General features: G+C 43.4%; 1 protein-coding gene across 2 annotated transcripts in view; it reads right to left on the bottom strand.

Moving 5' to 3' along the window:
• The window catches only part of SETDB2 (SET domain bifurcated histone lysine methyltransferase 2), a 39,133-nt gene that overhangs the window by 22,004 nt on the left and 1,739 nt on the right, over window positions 1-15,390 (bottom strand). The window contains exons 3-9 of one of the 2 annotated variants that reach the window (XM_090026095.1): window positions 13,117-13,254; window positions 7,940-8,005; window positions 6,479-6,581; window positions 4,870-5,436; window positions 2,715-2,831; window positions 1,709-1,878; window positions 413-641 (exon numbers count right to left, since the gene is read on the bottom strand). In XM_090026095.1, coding sequence (XP_089882221.1) covers window positions 413-641; window positions 1,709-1,878; window positions 2,715-2,831; window positions 4,870-5,436; window positions 6,479-6,581; window positions 7,940-8,005; window positions 13,117-13,254 — 1,390 coding nt within the window. The remainder of the gene's footprint in view (window positions 1-412; window positions 642-1,708; window positions 1,879-2,714; window positions 2,832-4,869; window positions 5,437-6,478; window positions 6,582-7,939; window positions 8,006-13,116; window positions 13,255-15,390) is intronic. The other variant, XM_090026105.1, reaches the window with a different exon arrangement.

Genomic DNA, 15,390 nt, shown 5'->3' with positions numbered 1-15,390 from the left:
AACCCCTATGAAATTCACTACAAGTTTAGAGCTTTAGTCCCCTGATACAGCCATTTAGCACTGGTCAACAGGGAGACAGGACAATTAACAGTTAATTTAAAATACACATGCACAAAATAAAAGATTGCTGTCAATTCTGTCTTCAAAGTAACATAAAAAAGGATAACTAAGAAAGATCAAGCGTGAATATGTATACAAACAGGAAATCAATGATTCCTAGGAAATGCCAAGAATGTTACAGGTTTGGGGAGAAAAAAAAAAGTTGGATCAGTTCTGCCCTGCCTGAAGAAAAATAAACTTAAAAGGCTTCTCAGTTGAGGGCATTCAGTTACCTTTGGATGTGTTGCTAAGTGATAAGTTATAATAGTACCACACATTGTATCCTTAGCTTAAATTTGCTCCTATAACTTACTCAGGTGGTTTGTTTTCAGAATCTGCAGGTTGAGTCAAAGGTTCATACTCCACATGAAGAGCACCTTTACCAGTCTGCACAACCTCAATCTCAGAATCTGAACAAGCAACATCCCCTCTTTTTTTCTTTGGAAGTGAGCTGTGACTTCTGCCACTCTCGGCATCTTGTTCATTATCCTCATGATTAGGATTGCCTGTTTCCTGAGATTCAGCTCTGCTCATCAGCCTGCCTAAAGAGAAAAAGATGATAGAGAATTGTTGATCATACTCATTGTCTTACAGCTACATTTTTTAAATTAGCAAGAATTATGATAGGCTGAAAGATTTATTTAGTCTGACGACAAGATTGAGGAGGATTTGATAAGTTATTTAATATCTGAAGTGTGGTTATATGAAGGATGAAGACAGATTATTCTCTGTGCCTGCAGGGAATGGGACCAGGCACAAGGCTCTTGAATTGCACCAAGACAATTTAGAGTGGACATTAGGAAGAACTTTCTTAGTACGAGGATAGTTAAGCATTGGAAGAGACTACCTAGAGAGGCTGTAGAATCTCCATCCTTGGATGTTTTTAAGACCAGGTCAGACAGACATTTGACTGGGATGGTTTAGTCAACAACAAACCTGCCCTGAGCAAGGGGCTGGACTAGGCAAGCTGATGAGATCCCTTCCAGCCCTACTATTCTAGAATTCTATGAAAAGCTAACACACATTTTGAAAGGCAGATTTCCGTGTGGTATCTAGAAGGGAACACAGACCATTGGGGCAAGGACATACACAGCTCTAAGACAGCAGAGCCATAAAAGACTAGCTTCAAAATGGTCTGGAGGCTGGGCTAGCATTGCTAAGCTATAGCAGGGATTCTCAACAAGGGTACCACAAGGGCCTTTGAAGGGCGCCACAAGGTGTGAAGAGATAAGCAGTTAAGCACAGGGTCAGAATCACCCCTATCTGGCCATTTCCCTGCCCCCAGTGCCTGGCCCTTCTACAAGGAGGTACACACTGTAGAAAGTTAAGTTTTTGAAATGGGGTACTGCTCAATTCATACAAGTTATGGAAGTGTCTTGAGTCCTAGTGAGGAACCTAAAAAGGTAGAGAACCACTGATTTAGGGTTTCTCATTCTTTGAATCATACTCAAAATTCAAGTTGCTGCAGACCACCTGCCCTTCCAACTTTGCAAATACCCCACTGTTTGCTTCTAAAAATTCAACAGTTTCCAGACAACCAGGAATAGTTCCATGATGTACAGGATGAGGATAACTGCACCAGAGCCTTTCAGACATCATTTTATATTACCTGAGTAAGTGCAAACAAATGTTCCTTTGTCAATATCATCAAGGCAGCGGACTCCCCAGCCTTTCTTTTCTGTGTTAAACACCTGTAACCGAACCTGGATGCCATGCTGTACTACTCTGTTCTGACACAACTTTCGGTTACACTTGCATAATACGTTACATTCGTAAATTCTGTCATGAAAAAAAGGGAAATTCAGAAGTCACTTGTCCATGTCTTTAGGGGATAACCAAAAAAGAAAATCACTGAAAATACACAGATATTGAAAAGAATTAGCAAAGCACTGCACTGCTTGAGCTTGGACTTCCTCTTTGCCTGCCAGTTTGCAGTAGTTCATCCCTAAAAATCAGAGAGACCAATATAGGAAAGTTATAAAATCTAGAGATATTCAGCAAGGACTCTACAACTTCCAGATATCCTGACAAAGAATTTCTTTTTATCCCAGAACACCTTCTGGGGAGTGACAAGACAGTCAAAATGCACAGACTTCATCATAATCATCAAAATCCAGAATTACTGGAATTTTTAAATTATCCACACCTATGAGGTTTTGGAGTGGACAGTGCTGAAAGTCTGTTACGACTTCAGCAAGAGGTCTTTTTTTTCCAAAGGACATCAAGAAGTCAGTCATGATCTGGCAACTCACAAAAACACATGGATGGAAGAAACCGCCTGAATCACTGAGTTCAGTCCCCTGGTATTGCAGGCAACCACATCACAATCTTCTGTGTATGATGCCGTACTATCACAGTACCTGTTTTGTTATCCTATTATCATATCATTTTTGCAGCATGAGGTAAGTAGCACTTGCAATACAAACCCTATTTCGTGACATTTTGTTTCAATGTATTTAACTGTTTTTTGCTTATTTCACCAGGATTAGGCAATAGAGTTTCTATAAAAATACACAATATGAGATGCTGGCAAAACAAGAGCTTGTTTCAGGCTAGTGTGAACAAAATACTCATGCACATAGATAAAATACCAATATGAACTGTAGGCTGCTTACCCACTAGTAATGGGCATCTCCAGTCTTTTATACTTATATCCATGAAGTGCTTTATTTGGCGACATGGAACTTTCACTAAAGCCTCTTGCAGTCAGCTGTAGGCATGCACATTTTAACCTAACAAAGGCAACAGTATAAGGTCACATGAAAATGCATTTAAACGAACAATCTCACCTTTAAATCTAGTCAGTTTAAAAAGCACGTTAGCATATTCTCCACCATAGCCAATTAATTCAGGAACTACATCTTATCCTTGTAAATCTATGTAGTAGATGGGACTGCAAACAAAATTTCTTCACATATCTTCTATCTCCTATGCTCTGTCATAGGCCTGCACAACCACAACAGAGTTGGGGGAGGTAAACTTACTTACCTACTGACAAAATATTGAAAAATGCATAAAGCAAAGAAAAGGAAAAAAAAAAAAATGGTTACAGCACCGCTTCCTGCTGCTGCTTCATCCCCTCCCAGCAGAAAGACGAAAGTGCAGTTACTTATGCCGACTGTAACATTGTCACCTTACACCACTGTGTCAAAGACTTGTAGGGCTTGCATGAAAGATACCTGGTCCTTTCTGTAACCCCTACACTGCTCTAACACATTAACTTTCAAGGTCTGCAGAAGACTGGAGGAACATGTTACAGGTTAGGTGCTTCCAGCAGGAGAGCTAGAGCTTCATAATCTGAAACACAGTATGCTTTTATTACATATTACTGCATACAGGCAGTCCTCTGACTTAAGACTTGGTTTTCAGGAACCAATTGTGTTGTAAGTTGAAATGGTGCAACTCAGAACCAATTTTCTCATAAGAAACAATGTTATAAGTGGGGAATTGGTTCCTGAACCAAGGCCCAACACCCTATTTTCACCAAAAATGCCCCAGAATTTTGTACTCGATCAATTATAGATGAGTAATATAGCTACTTTAATGTATTTATATTGTAAATAGTAATCCTATTGACTTGGAAGGACTTCTTTGAGGTAACTTTGCTGAACTTTTTGAAAGACTCTTGGTTGGACTTTTTGAAGGGTTCTTGGCTGGAATTCTCAGGAGTCTTGGCTGCAGGTTTTTTTGGAATCTTATCTGCTTTCTTAAAGAAAGTGTCCATGGAAGTTTGGACAGATGTTTTCCAGGGAGATGAGTGACGTAGCTAACTTGTTCGCTGGCGTGGCATCGCATCAGATTCAAAAGTCAAAACTGATGTCATAAAGTTGAAACAGGGTGTCAATTTAGAAACACTGTAAGTATGAAACGTTGTAACTCGAAATGTTCTAAGTCGAGGACTGCATGTATATTATTGACATATCATATTTACTCAAATATAAGATGACCCTGAATATAAGATAATCGCCCAAGATAATCCAATTCCATTTATGGAAAATTTATAAATTTGTTATCATTTTCTAGGTCTGGAATCTAAGTACTGGAAGGTTGTCCTGAATCCCCCCCAACACTGTTACAGCTGAGAAAACAGTGGCTGGGGTGGGAGGATCAAGTGGACCCCTTGCCCTCTGCCCTGCCCACTTCTTCCTGCAGCCTTCCTGCTACCTGCATTCCCCCACCCCAGTTCCCCACAGCCTCTGCTCCTCTCCCCAGTTCTGCCTCCTCCCTCCCCACCCCTCAACTCTCTCCAGGCTCTGTCACTTCCCCTCCACCCCCTCCCCTAACCCCACCTTACTGTCAGACCCCCAAAGCATGGAAGCTCAGCCCTTGACTGGCCATGCAGCAATATTAGCGGTGATGATTGGCTGGGCAGGCAATGCAGCAGCGTCAATGCTGCTGATTGGCTGAGCAGGGGAAGGAGTTTCCATGCACTTTTTGCCAGAGAGAGACCCCAGCCTGAGCCAGTTAAGCGACACCGGACAGCGAGGGAGAAGAAAGGGGTAGGAACAGGGGCAGAGGCTGCATAAAGGAAGTGGAGTAGTGGGCAGCAGACTGCTGCGGGTCTGACCCTGGCCCCATCCGGGGCTCCAGAGTCTGAGCCACAGCAGCTGCCTGCTTCCCACTCCACTTCATATGCAAATATAAGACATGGACTCCCCCCCACCTCCCCCATGCTAACTGGAGGGGGGGAACTTATCTTACATTAGAGTAAATACAATAATAGTTTTGTGGTCAACTTTTTTTTTTTTTTTTTTTTTTTTTTAAACACACCTATCTGTGCAGCCATCTGCACAGTCACATGAATCAACAAACGTGCTGGAAAAGTTGTTCAGATAGTATCCACGTGGCCATGATGCCTTTCTGTATTTAAAGAAGGGTAATCTTGTACGGTCAATGTCATTGCAGAAGGAAATGGGCACCACCTCAGTTCCACTGCTGATATCAAAATCAAATACAAGTGGCTCTCGGTTTACAGTGTTCCTGCCCAGCTGTACATATGTGTTGAAGGAAAAGTGATCAACGGATAAAAAGTCACACTCCGTTTCAAGCAGGTAATTCTGCACCTCTTCAAAATTTCTCAGACTTCTCCCACAGGGGGCTTTATAATTCACATCATGTGACTTGGAAAGACAGTCTGCTTTTGCGTGTCGTCTTTGGAACTGACACAGGATTGGTATCTTAAGGGGGTTTTCACTCTTGTAGGAGGTCAGTGGTCTGTTGGCAAGACACACATTAGAGCAACTGTGATTCTGATAAGGCAATGTTAAAGGTAATTCCATGATTTCATTAGCTGCCTCTTCATTCTCTGAACATGACTTTTCCCTCTCTTCCATGTTCCTGTTCAAAACAATAAGAAAAAACACACTGAATGGTATCTGGGAGACCTAATAATGATTCTGTTCTGTCTGATTTTTTCACTGGCGAGAGAATAACCTGGGGTCAGAAGCAAGGAGACCTGTGTTTCACTGAATTATTTGTATTATGTTAGTGTCACATGGCGCCAGCGGAGTTTTGAGGCTAAGCACTGTGCAAATAAATGGCAACAGATGGCTCCTGTCCCAAAGGGATTAAACCACACAGACAACATAAACAGAGGAGATACAATTAACCTCATTTTAGAAACCGGGAACTGAAACAAACAGATATTAAATAATTTCCCTAAGACCTGAATAGTCTGTTGCATTGTGTGGAACTGAACCCACGTCTTCTGAGCCTCATTCAGTATTTCACTTATTCCACATAATGCTCACACTTTAACTTCCTCCCCCACTTCCTTTTTTTCCCACCTGTATCCCATCTCTAGCTGCAGAAAAAAGGCAATACTCACATGGCACAGTAGATACATTCAAATCCTCCATGCAGGCCAAATTATAAACAGTTTGGGCTAAACTATATGCTACTATGAGTCACTTAGGTAAGCATAATTCTCTAACCCCTTGCCAGAGTCCCTGAAAAGGCATTACTTTAACATACCTTCATCTCAGCCTCGAGAAAGTCACAGAAAATGATGGAGGAGGAGAAGGGACCCACCAACCTTGTATGTTAATGGTTCTCAGGAACTTAGCCAATTGGAAAAGGAATGCACTCACACAATTCTACTCAGCCCTGCACAAAAAGGTAGGTGTGTCTTCATGCTCCTCTCCACTTTCTGTCCCTCAGTCTTAGGGATGAAATATACAAACGTATGCGTTACCAAATTTTCAAGAACTCAAGCAGGGTGGAAAACTTAAGGGGCAGAACTGGATCTTGGTCTCTGGTTGAACATGATAAGGACTTAGCTGCATTTGATGTTAGAAAGAGCTAAATTATCTTCTGCAAGGCAAATATTTAAAAGAGTGAACTACAGTACAGCTGAATCAGACACAACTTATATACTCACAAGACAAAGTTGTCTTCTGAACCTGTTCTATTTCCATTAGATTCAGACAGCTGTAATCTAAATTCACTTCTCTCCATGATATCTTCATCAGTCACATCATTTACTTGAAAAATTGAAACACAAGCAGTTTTCAGCAACCGAAAAGTTCATTTTATAATGAAAATTACTCAACATTTTACCAAATTGTCAGTTACCTAAACATATACAAGTGACTTCTTTGTTGTGAACTGTTATAAACATAGAGTACCCTAATGGAACAGCTGAGTAAAAAAAAAAAATGCAAGGCAAAACTTAGGCAAACCTTACTAAAGAGAATCTCCAATGGAAAGAATGTCAGTGCCCCCCCTACAGGACTTCGATAAATTTGCAGAGATATAGGCTACCACCATTTACTCCTCACCATCAACCTACCTACATTCCTACACAAACACTAGAAACCTCAGTTTACAGTCTCATTCAGGCCACAGGGCTTCTCACTGTGGCTGCCAGCAGCAAAGCACCAGTAGTGAAGAAACTAACTGTCACTGAAGCAATGAGGAATTGAGAGGCAGTGGCATTAACTAACAGTTGGTGGTGCTGACAGTGGTTCTGGCAGCTCTAATGATGAGACCTGTGGCCAGATCTGGCTATCAGAGCCAAATGAATTTGACACTCCTGTTCTAGCCCATCTCATCTGCTGTTAGATCTGTGCTAGAAGTAGCTAAAAAACTGACTAGATCCCACCAGTTTTATTTAGAGGTTTGAAGGTACTCTTTAGGAACAAGGTAATAAGCTTTAAGTGGGTGTTAACAGCTGATTCATGCTGTTCCCACACAAAATTAGCCAGTACACATAATTTAGCTTAATTAGTGCCTTGAAATCAATAGGATTAGCCAATAACTAGTGTCTGGCATCAGATCACATTTTGGACTTTAAAACAGGCCAACTAAATTGGGTACCAATTCGGTGGCTCCTGGACTTTAAGGGGCGGGCCCTGCAACCCTATCTTTTAGTCAAAAATTACTTACACAAGCTAGAACAGGCCACGAAAGAAACACTTGCCAATGTACTAACGTCCATACCAAGCTTCTCCCTCTTCGGCTCTCATTTAGGTTTGAGAATTATTAATTGGCCAAAAAAGTGCTTTCATTATGAACTCTCCACTTCTTAAATCATTCATTCCCTCACATATTTATCACCCCAGGCTTAATAGGTTTTATGAGGAAAGATCTTAAACTTTCTCTACTCTCTCGTTCAGAAAACAAGATGCTTCTCCTATAAAGTGCCACATCTTCATTTTGTGGAAGGTATGAAGTAAGAAAGTGAAAACAAAAAAAAAGGCTACATTACAGCACCTGATTAAATCAATATTACAGTTGGTTTCCACATCTGTTTTTATTTAACTGTAGTTAAATGAAGCACCTGCTATTTAAGACAAGCTAAAATATAGCATGGTATTAAACACAGTTGAAACGTGCCTACCATTTGTTGATGTGAAAAGATTGCTTAGATTAGCCTCTTTCAATAGCATGCAAGCTTGGAAGCACTCTGTTTAAAAATCAAAAGAAAACAGATTCAGTATTTCCAAATAACCAGATTTAAATAAAAGTAGCAATTTCTAAATAGCCAGGAATTTAGAGACAACTTATACCCTAGCTACACTATATAGTGCAACCTTAAGTTATTTAGAAATTTTTTATACTGACATCCTTAGTAAAGATGTACACATATTATAACAAACTGACAACTTGCCCTGATAACAACCCAGAATCAAGAATTCTATGACTTGAGGAGCTGCTGGAATTTTTTCTCCCCTCATACAGGCAATTTGGTGGTATCCATCATCAGCCTTCTTTTTTAATATAGCTTAACTTATACATTTTTAATACCTGTTACCATGTCCTCTGGGTGAGCAGGGACCTCTGCTGAAGTCAATTAAACACCACTCCTAAAAACTGCTTCACCTATTAATAGCAAGACTACCCCAAAAAAGACGACGATCAAATCAAACTTCAATCACATAACAGTCTGCTATCATCACACCAGCAGGAAAATGCCCATAAAAATGTGCATTGCATGGATACCAAAAACAATCCTTAAAAGATCTGTGCTATGCATTCTTTTTGACCCAAGAGACTTGAAATGTACTTTTTAACAAGGTACTGCTATAGTGTTACAGCATAAAAATCAAGACCAAAATAATCATGTAATGGAATCCACTTTTTTTATTATAATATTTTCCACTGAAACCTCATCTTACAGTGGCATCTACAGTGGCATCTTCAAAATTAAAGCTGACACTCTAGGTTGGCAGACCTCCTCCGGCAGGCTTTAAACTAGGCCTGTGGGGGAAGGGGAAGATGAGGGCAGAGGAAACATCAGACTGTCAGACCAAACAGCACCCACAACTACAGCCCAGCCCAGCCCAATGAGCAAAGCAAATAAACAGGTAAGAGATAGGGGCCAGGGTAACGCTGGGACTAGGGGGTCAGTACACACATCCACAGGAGGCCTCAAATGCCTCTACACAAACGCTCATAGTATGGGTAACAAGCAGGAGGAACTCACCCTCCTGCTGGCTGACACAAGCCCGGACATAGTGGGGATTACGGAAACGTGGTGGGATGCAACACGATTGGGCGGTGAATGTCAAGGGCTATAGGCTGCATAGGAGGGACTGGATAGGAAAGAGAGGTGGGGGCGTGGCGCTCTATATTAAGGAGGAATACACATCCTCGTCAATTAGCAAGGAGTCAGGGGAGGGGCACTCTGAAGTGCTTTGGGTTAGAGTACAAGGCAGTCGAGGGGAAAGAGACTTAACGGTGGGAGCCTACTACAGACCTCCCAACCAGGGAGAAGAGCTTGACCAGGAATTCTTGGGTCAGCTCACAGAGGTAGTGAAGACTAAGGATGTGGTAGTCATGGGGGACATGAACTTCCCAGACATCTGCTGGGAAGAACAGTCAGCCAAGTCTGAACGCTCACGTAGGTTCTTAGACAGAGTGCAGGACCTCCATCTAACCCAGGAGGTGCACAGCTCCACCAGGGGAGACACTTTGTTGGACCTAGTGCTGGCCACGGGTGATGACCTGGTGAGGGGGCTGCGGGTGCTCGACCACCTGGGCGACAGCGATCATCACCTGCTGGAATTCACCATCCAGCACAAGGTGGCAAAGGCATGCAATAAGGCAGTGCCCCTAGATTTTAGGAGGGCAAACTTCAGTGAGCTAAGGAGGATAGTTGGAGAAGCGCTGAGGTCCCGGAGGGGAGGGGAGCGGAGCCAGGTGTCCAAGGAGAGTGGTCGCTCCTTAAGGAGACAATCCTCCAAGCCCAAAGGAAGGTAATCCCAACAAGGATCAAAGGGAGCAGGAGAGCACATAAGCCTCCATGGCTCACCAAAACCATCCGGGAATGTCTCCTTGCTAAAAAGGAGGCTTACACCCAATGGAAAGAAGGGGTCATCACCAGGGAGGACTATTCTGTAGATGCTCGGGGATGTAGGGGGGTAGTTAGGAAGGCCAAGGCAGAGATGGAACCGGGACTAGCTTCCCAGATTAAGGACAATAAGAAGTCCTTTTTTTAAATACATAGGGGGTAAAAAGAAGGTCCCGGGTAATGTGGGGCCCTCGCAGGACGCGTTGGGAAACTTGGTCTTCACACCAGACGGCAAAGCTAACATGTTTAATGATTTCTTTGCCTCTGTCTTCCTAAGTAGGGACCAGAACAGCCACCTCCCTGCTGGGCCCCCCTCGGGCCCCGGGGGAGGCACACCTGGGCTACGGGTTAGCGAGGATTTAGTTAGGGAGCTTCTGGAGGGGTTGGACGTATTCAAGTCAGCCGGTCCGGATGATCTCCACCCTAGAGTTCTAAAGGAACTGGCCGAGGTCATTGCAAGTCCCCTGGCACGGCTTTACAAGCACTCGTGGTGCTCTGGTGAGGTACTGGAGGACTGGAAGAGGGCCAACGTGGTTCCCATCTTCAAAAAAGGCAGGAAGGAGGACCCGGGAAACTATAGGCCGGTTAGTCTTACCTCGATCCTAGGCAAGCTGTTTGAGAAAATTATGCTGGCACACATCCAGGAGGGGCCAGCAGGGGACTGCATGCTTAGGGGCAACCAACACGGGTTCATCAGTGGCAGGTCCTGTCAGACCAACCTGGTGGCCTTTTATGATCAGATCACCAGATCATTAGATGCAGGGGTAGCAGTGGATATAGTCTTCTTGGACTTCCGGAAGGCTTTTGACACTGTCTCTCACCCCGTTCTCATTAAGAAACTGCGGGGTTGTGGTATAGACACCCACACAGTCAAATGGGTCGCCAACTGGCTGGAGGGCCGCACCTAGAGGGTGGTAGTGGATGGGTCCTTCTCAACCTGGAAGGACGTGGGCAGTGGGGTTCCGCAGGGCTCGGTCCTCGGGCCCGCACTGTTCAACATCTTCATCAGTGACTTGGACGAGGGGCTAAAAAGCACCCTGTTCAAATTTGCTGATGACACCAAGATGTGGGGGGACGTGGGCACACTGGAAGGATGCAACAGGCTACAATCGGACCTAGACAGGTTACAAGGGTCGGCAGACGAGAATAGGATGGGTTTCAACACAGACAAGTGCAAGGTGATGCACCTCGGGAGGAACAACCGGCACCATACCTACAGGTTAGGGAACTCCCCTCTTGTCAGCACGGAGGCGGAAAAGGATCTTGGGGTCATCATTGACTCCAAGATGAACATGGGCCGGCAGTGTGGGGAGGCAGTTAGGAAAGCCAACTGCACCCTGTCATGCATCCACAGATGCATCTCAAGCAGGTCCAAAGAGGTGATCCTCCCCCTCTATGCGGCACTGGTCAGGCCGCAGTTGGAGTACTGCGTCCAGTTTTGGGCACCACACTTCAAGAGGGATGTCGACAGCATGGAGAGGATCCAGAGGAAGGCCACTTGCGTGATCAGGGGACAGCAGGGCAGGCCCTATGAGGAGAGGCTACAGGATCTGAACCTGTTCAGCCTCCAAAAGAGAAGGCTGAGGGGGGATCTTGTGGCCTGTTTTAAACTAGTCAGGGGGGATCAGCAGGCACTGGGGGAGTCACTGTTCCCCCAAGCACCGCCAGGAGTGACCAGGAATAATAGTCAGAAGCTGGCAGAGGGTAGGTTTAGGTTAGATATCAGGAGGCGCTACTTCACGGTCAGGGCGGCTAGGGTCTGGAACCAACTTCCAAGAGAAGTGGTGCAGGCTCCTACCCTGGGGGTGTTTAAGAGGAAGTTAGATGAACATCTTGCTGGGGTCGTTTGACCCCAGTATTCTTTCCTGCCATGGCAGGGGGTTGGACTAGAAGATCTGCTCAGGTCCCTTCCGACCCTAGAAACTATGAAACTTTCATAAGGTCCCACTTGCAAAGTGAACCAACCCGTTGAGTTAAGTGGGGGAGTTTAGCTGATATTGCAAAGCATTATGGAACATACAAGACTCATTCGTTAATTTTTTGAGACTAAATATTACAGCCCTCTATAACTATGGCTAATGAACAGCATGGCTTCATTTTAAATTAAAAAAAGACATGGGCAACTGATGCCGCCTTTGTTGGGGTGTGCTGGAGCTCCGGGGGGGGCACACGCACCCCCAATGCATTGCCACTACAAAGACGCACAGTAGGTACAGACATTCAAAAATCCCAAGGCAGAATCAATCTAAGTTGCGCAGTTTTCTGTAGATCAGCAGTAAACAGAACACACATTTGCCCTTTGATGGTGAAGCATATCTTAAGACCGGGTTCCGCCATTTTTAAACTAATCTGTGTGCACCAAACTTCTGTTCTGTTACAGAGAAATACTGGTTTCTGATTATTTACACCAGAAAAAATGTAATGCCTGCACCTGGCCTCAAGATCTTAAGAAAGCTTAGTAAAGTGTGTAAGAAACTATTTATTTGACTGTTCTAGATAGAGCCCAGTGGCATGGTAAGTTTTGGCAACTGGACCAACAGAAGTGATAAAGATGTTTTAAGTTATGGGTCAGTTTGTGGACAGCAGGGCTCTCTCAAACCTAGTAGAAATAAAGAGGAAAAATTAAACACTTAGCTGCAGTCCAAGAAATGTCAGTTTGTCTATGTAAGTGCCTCCCACGTATACTGGACAGATAATATATGTATGTACTTACAAATAAAGTTATTGTTTATGGAATTGTATCTATTTTTATAAGTTGTTTTGTTTTTTATTGTAAGCCACCTTGAGCCTTTTTCCAGAGGGGCAGCATATAAAGTAATAAATTAATTTTCTTTTGCATCTGCATACACAACTTTTCTAGGAATGAAGGCTGGCTATTGCCAAAATTATACACTGGACTGAAACTAAAGCAAAAGCAAGTAAAAAGTGGCATAACTATATTGAATTTGTTAAGTTAAGGGGGCATTAATTACATTTAAGTCCAAAACCAACCACTTTTTGGAGGAAGAAAATAATTTTTTTCTGATAATGCCTCCTTGGTTCAGGGCTGGATTTTGGCTGTGTGCTCCCCAATTTATTGAGAAAGCTTTTACAATAGTGGGCACAATAATGTACACAATTTTAAACCTAGAAATACATCAATCTGACAAGGTATCAAAGAGCAGCAGACATGGTGGTTCAAAGTTTGATTTGAGTCCTACACAACAATTATAACTGTGTCAAACCTTTGCTTGTTGCACTTCCATCTTTGATCTTTTGTTTCAGGGACAGCAACAGGTTTTGCATCTGCTCAAATATAAAGTCCACTCTTTCATCTTCCATCTCCCTCCAAACCGTCTGTAAGTCACCTAAAATGCAGATATCTGTTTATAAAAAAAAGCCATTCAGTTCCTAATGGCCAGACTTAAAATCATTTGAAGGGCACCTGACAGGATTTTCAAGTGTCCAGACACCATTGGTTTCAAAATTCTGTGCCTAAATCAGAACAAAGTGAAGCAGAGTGTTGCAAGGAAAATCAAATCTGGTCATGTCAAGTTGACTGAACTCCCAGAAGCCTTTTCAAGATGATTCAGTTAAGAATTGGCAATGATTGTGGCCTAAATTTAACCCCAGTAAAATTAATGCCAGGGAACATCCAGAACACCGGAACCATAGAACCATAAAGTAAGATGATACCGTAATAACCATTAGGAATAATTAATATGGGAACAGGACAATAACAGGAAAATATTCCAAATGTGTAAGGATGTGCTCTTGTACAATTAGGATCTATAAGCCAAAATTCTAATATTATAAAAGCCTAAGTCTGTCTGTCCGTAACACTTTACTTGCACTCTGATTGGCTGATGGAAACAGCCAGAGTGCTCCAAGCGTGAGGGAGTACTACCATGATTCTGAAGCTATGCCACAGACCAGACAGGGGGTGGGGGAGCTGGCGCCAGCTGTGCTGCCCTCAGCTCCCCCACCCCACTCCCTGCAAGGGGCAGAACAGCAACAGCACGGGGCATTAGGTGGCAGCACTCCATCCCATCCCAGCCCCCCACCCCCAGTCATTCTTGACAGGCAACTGGGTAGTACACAACAAGCTTGGCTAGCTTTGGTAATGATGACATCACTTAAGGGTTAAATAACTTAAGCAAATTAAATAGTGGTTCGCTGTTTGCCGTCAGCTGTCTGAATTGCCTGCATGGATTTTGGAGGGAGAGAACTGCATAAATTTCCGAAGGAAGACCAAACTTTTGGATTTGGAGCAGTGCAACCCAGAAAGCTCACCCAGTACTGAGGGGAGTGCCTCCTGAGTAACAGCTCTAGACAGACTGAACATTAACATGCTCAGTTTTTGTAACTGCCTGTTTATTTTCTGGCACTCCCAGTAGAGTTGAATACTTGTATACTGGCAAGCCTAGCTGATTAATTGCTTTGTGTTTAATGGATAATTTTGTAGTCAGTAAAGCTTCTTAGTGATTATCAGACAAGTGCTGGTGGTTAATGGCATAGTTCTCCTCACCCACAGAGAAGTAGGGCTTGAGTTTCAGCCCAACCAGAGTCTAGCAATGACTGGAAAGGCCTTTAGCAGGGACTCAGATGTTTTCCTTTCTAAATCTGGGTACCACAAGAGGAGGATGGGGTGACACAGGCACTAAGGTACACAGTTGACAGTCCAGAAGTCACAATATTGGGGTCATAGCTAGTAGTGCACTGATACATCAGCCTGATATTGGATCAGCACCAATATAAAGAAAGTTTACTGTATCAGAAAATCAGCCTGACGTGGCTGATGAATGGCCCACGCATACAAGCAAAGCACAGCCTGGCAGCTTCAAGAGCTGTGGCCAGCTTGTAAGTCTGTTGTGGTGGAAGCAGGGTACAGATCAAGGCCCCCCACAGTGAGGGAGGGAGTGGGGCTGCGGCAGGTGCTGCTCAGCGAGGGTGGGGTATGGGATGGAACTGCTGCTTGTCCAGGGGATGGGATTGGGGGGGCTCTTGCCACTCTGTGCCCCGGGAGGCCAGATGAGTTGGATACCACTGCTGTACATGGGTGTCCAATTTCAAAAAAGGGCAAGTTTACCATTAATGTACATGTCACAGAAGGACACAAAAAGAAAGGACAACCAAAAGGAAGGTTACTTTTTTTTCCTGATATTCTTCTTCTGAATAATTTTTCCAGTTTCATGCACCTCATTGATAACTCAGCTGGAATAATTTAAATCAATCAATTGGACTGGTCATATGTTAGTTCTCATTAATTTTTTTGAAATATAATCATGATCTTATTTCAACTAACAAAAAGATTATTACATGCTAGTGTATTTTTTAGAAAAAAATAATACATAAACATTTTCAGACCAGTCCAATTCAATAAGTTTGTTTCTCACATTATTTTTTACTAACCTATACAGTACCACAAGCATCCCTTCTTCCTTAGATATGGATTATAGAAAGCTTTTTTGCTTAAAATAGAAAACCAACGATGAGTGTCTAGTCCCTCAACCTGCCTC

This window comes from Crocodylus siamensis, chromosome 1 (genome assembly GCF_052110815.1).
Source record: "Crocodylus siamensis isolate JL-2025a chromosome 1, ASM5211081v1, whole genome shotgun sequence".
In the NCBI taxonomy this organism is placed as follows: domain Eukaryota; kingdom Metazoa; phylum Chordata; order Crocodylia; family Crocodylidae; genus Crocodylus; species Crocodylus siamensis.
This window is presented reverse-complemented; position numbering and strand designations above follow the sequence as displayed.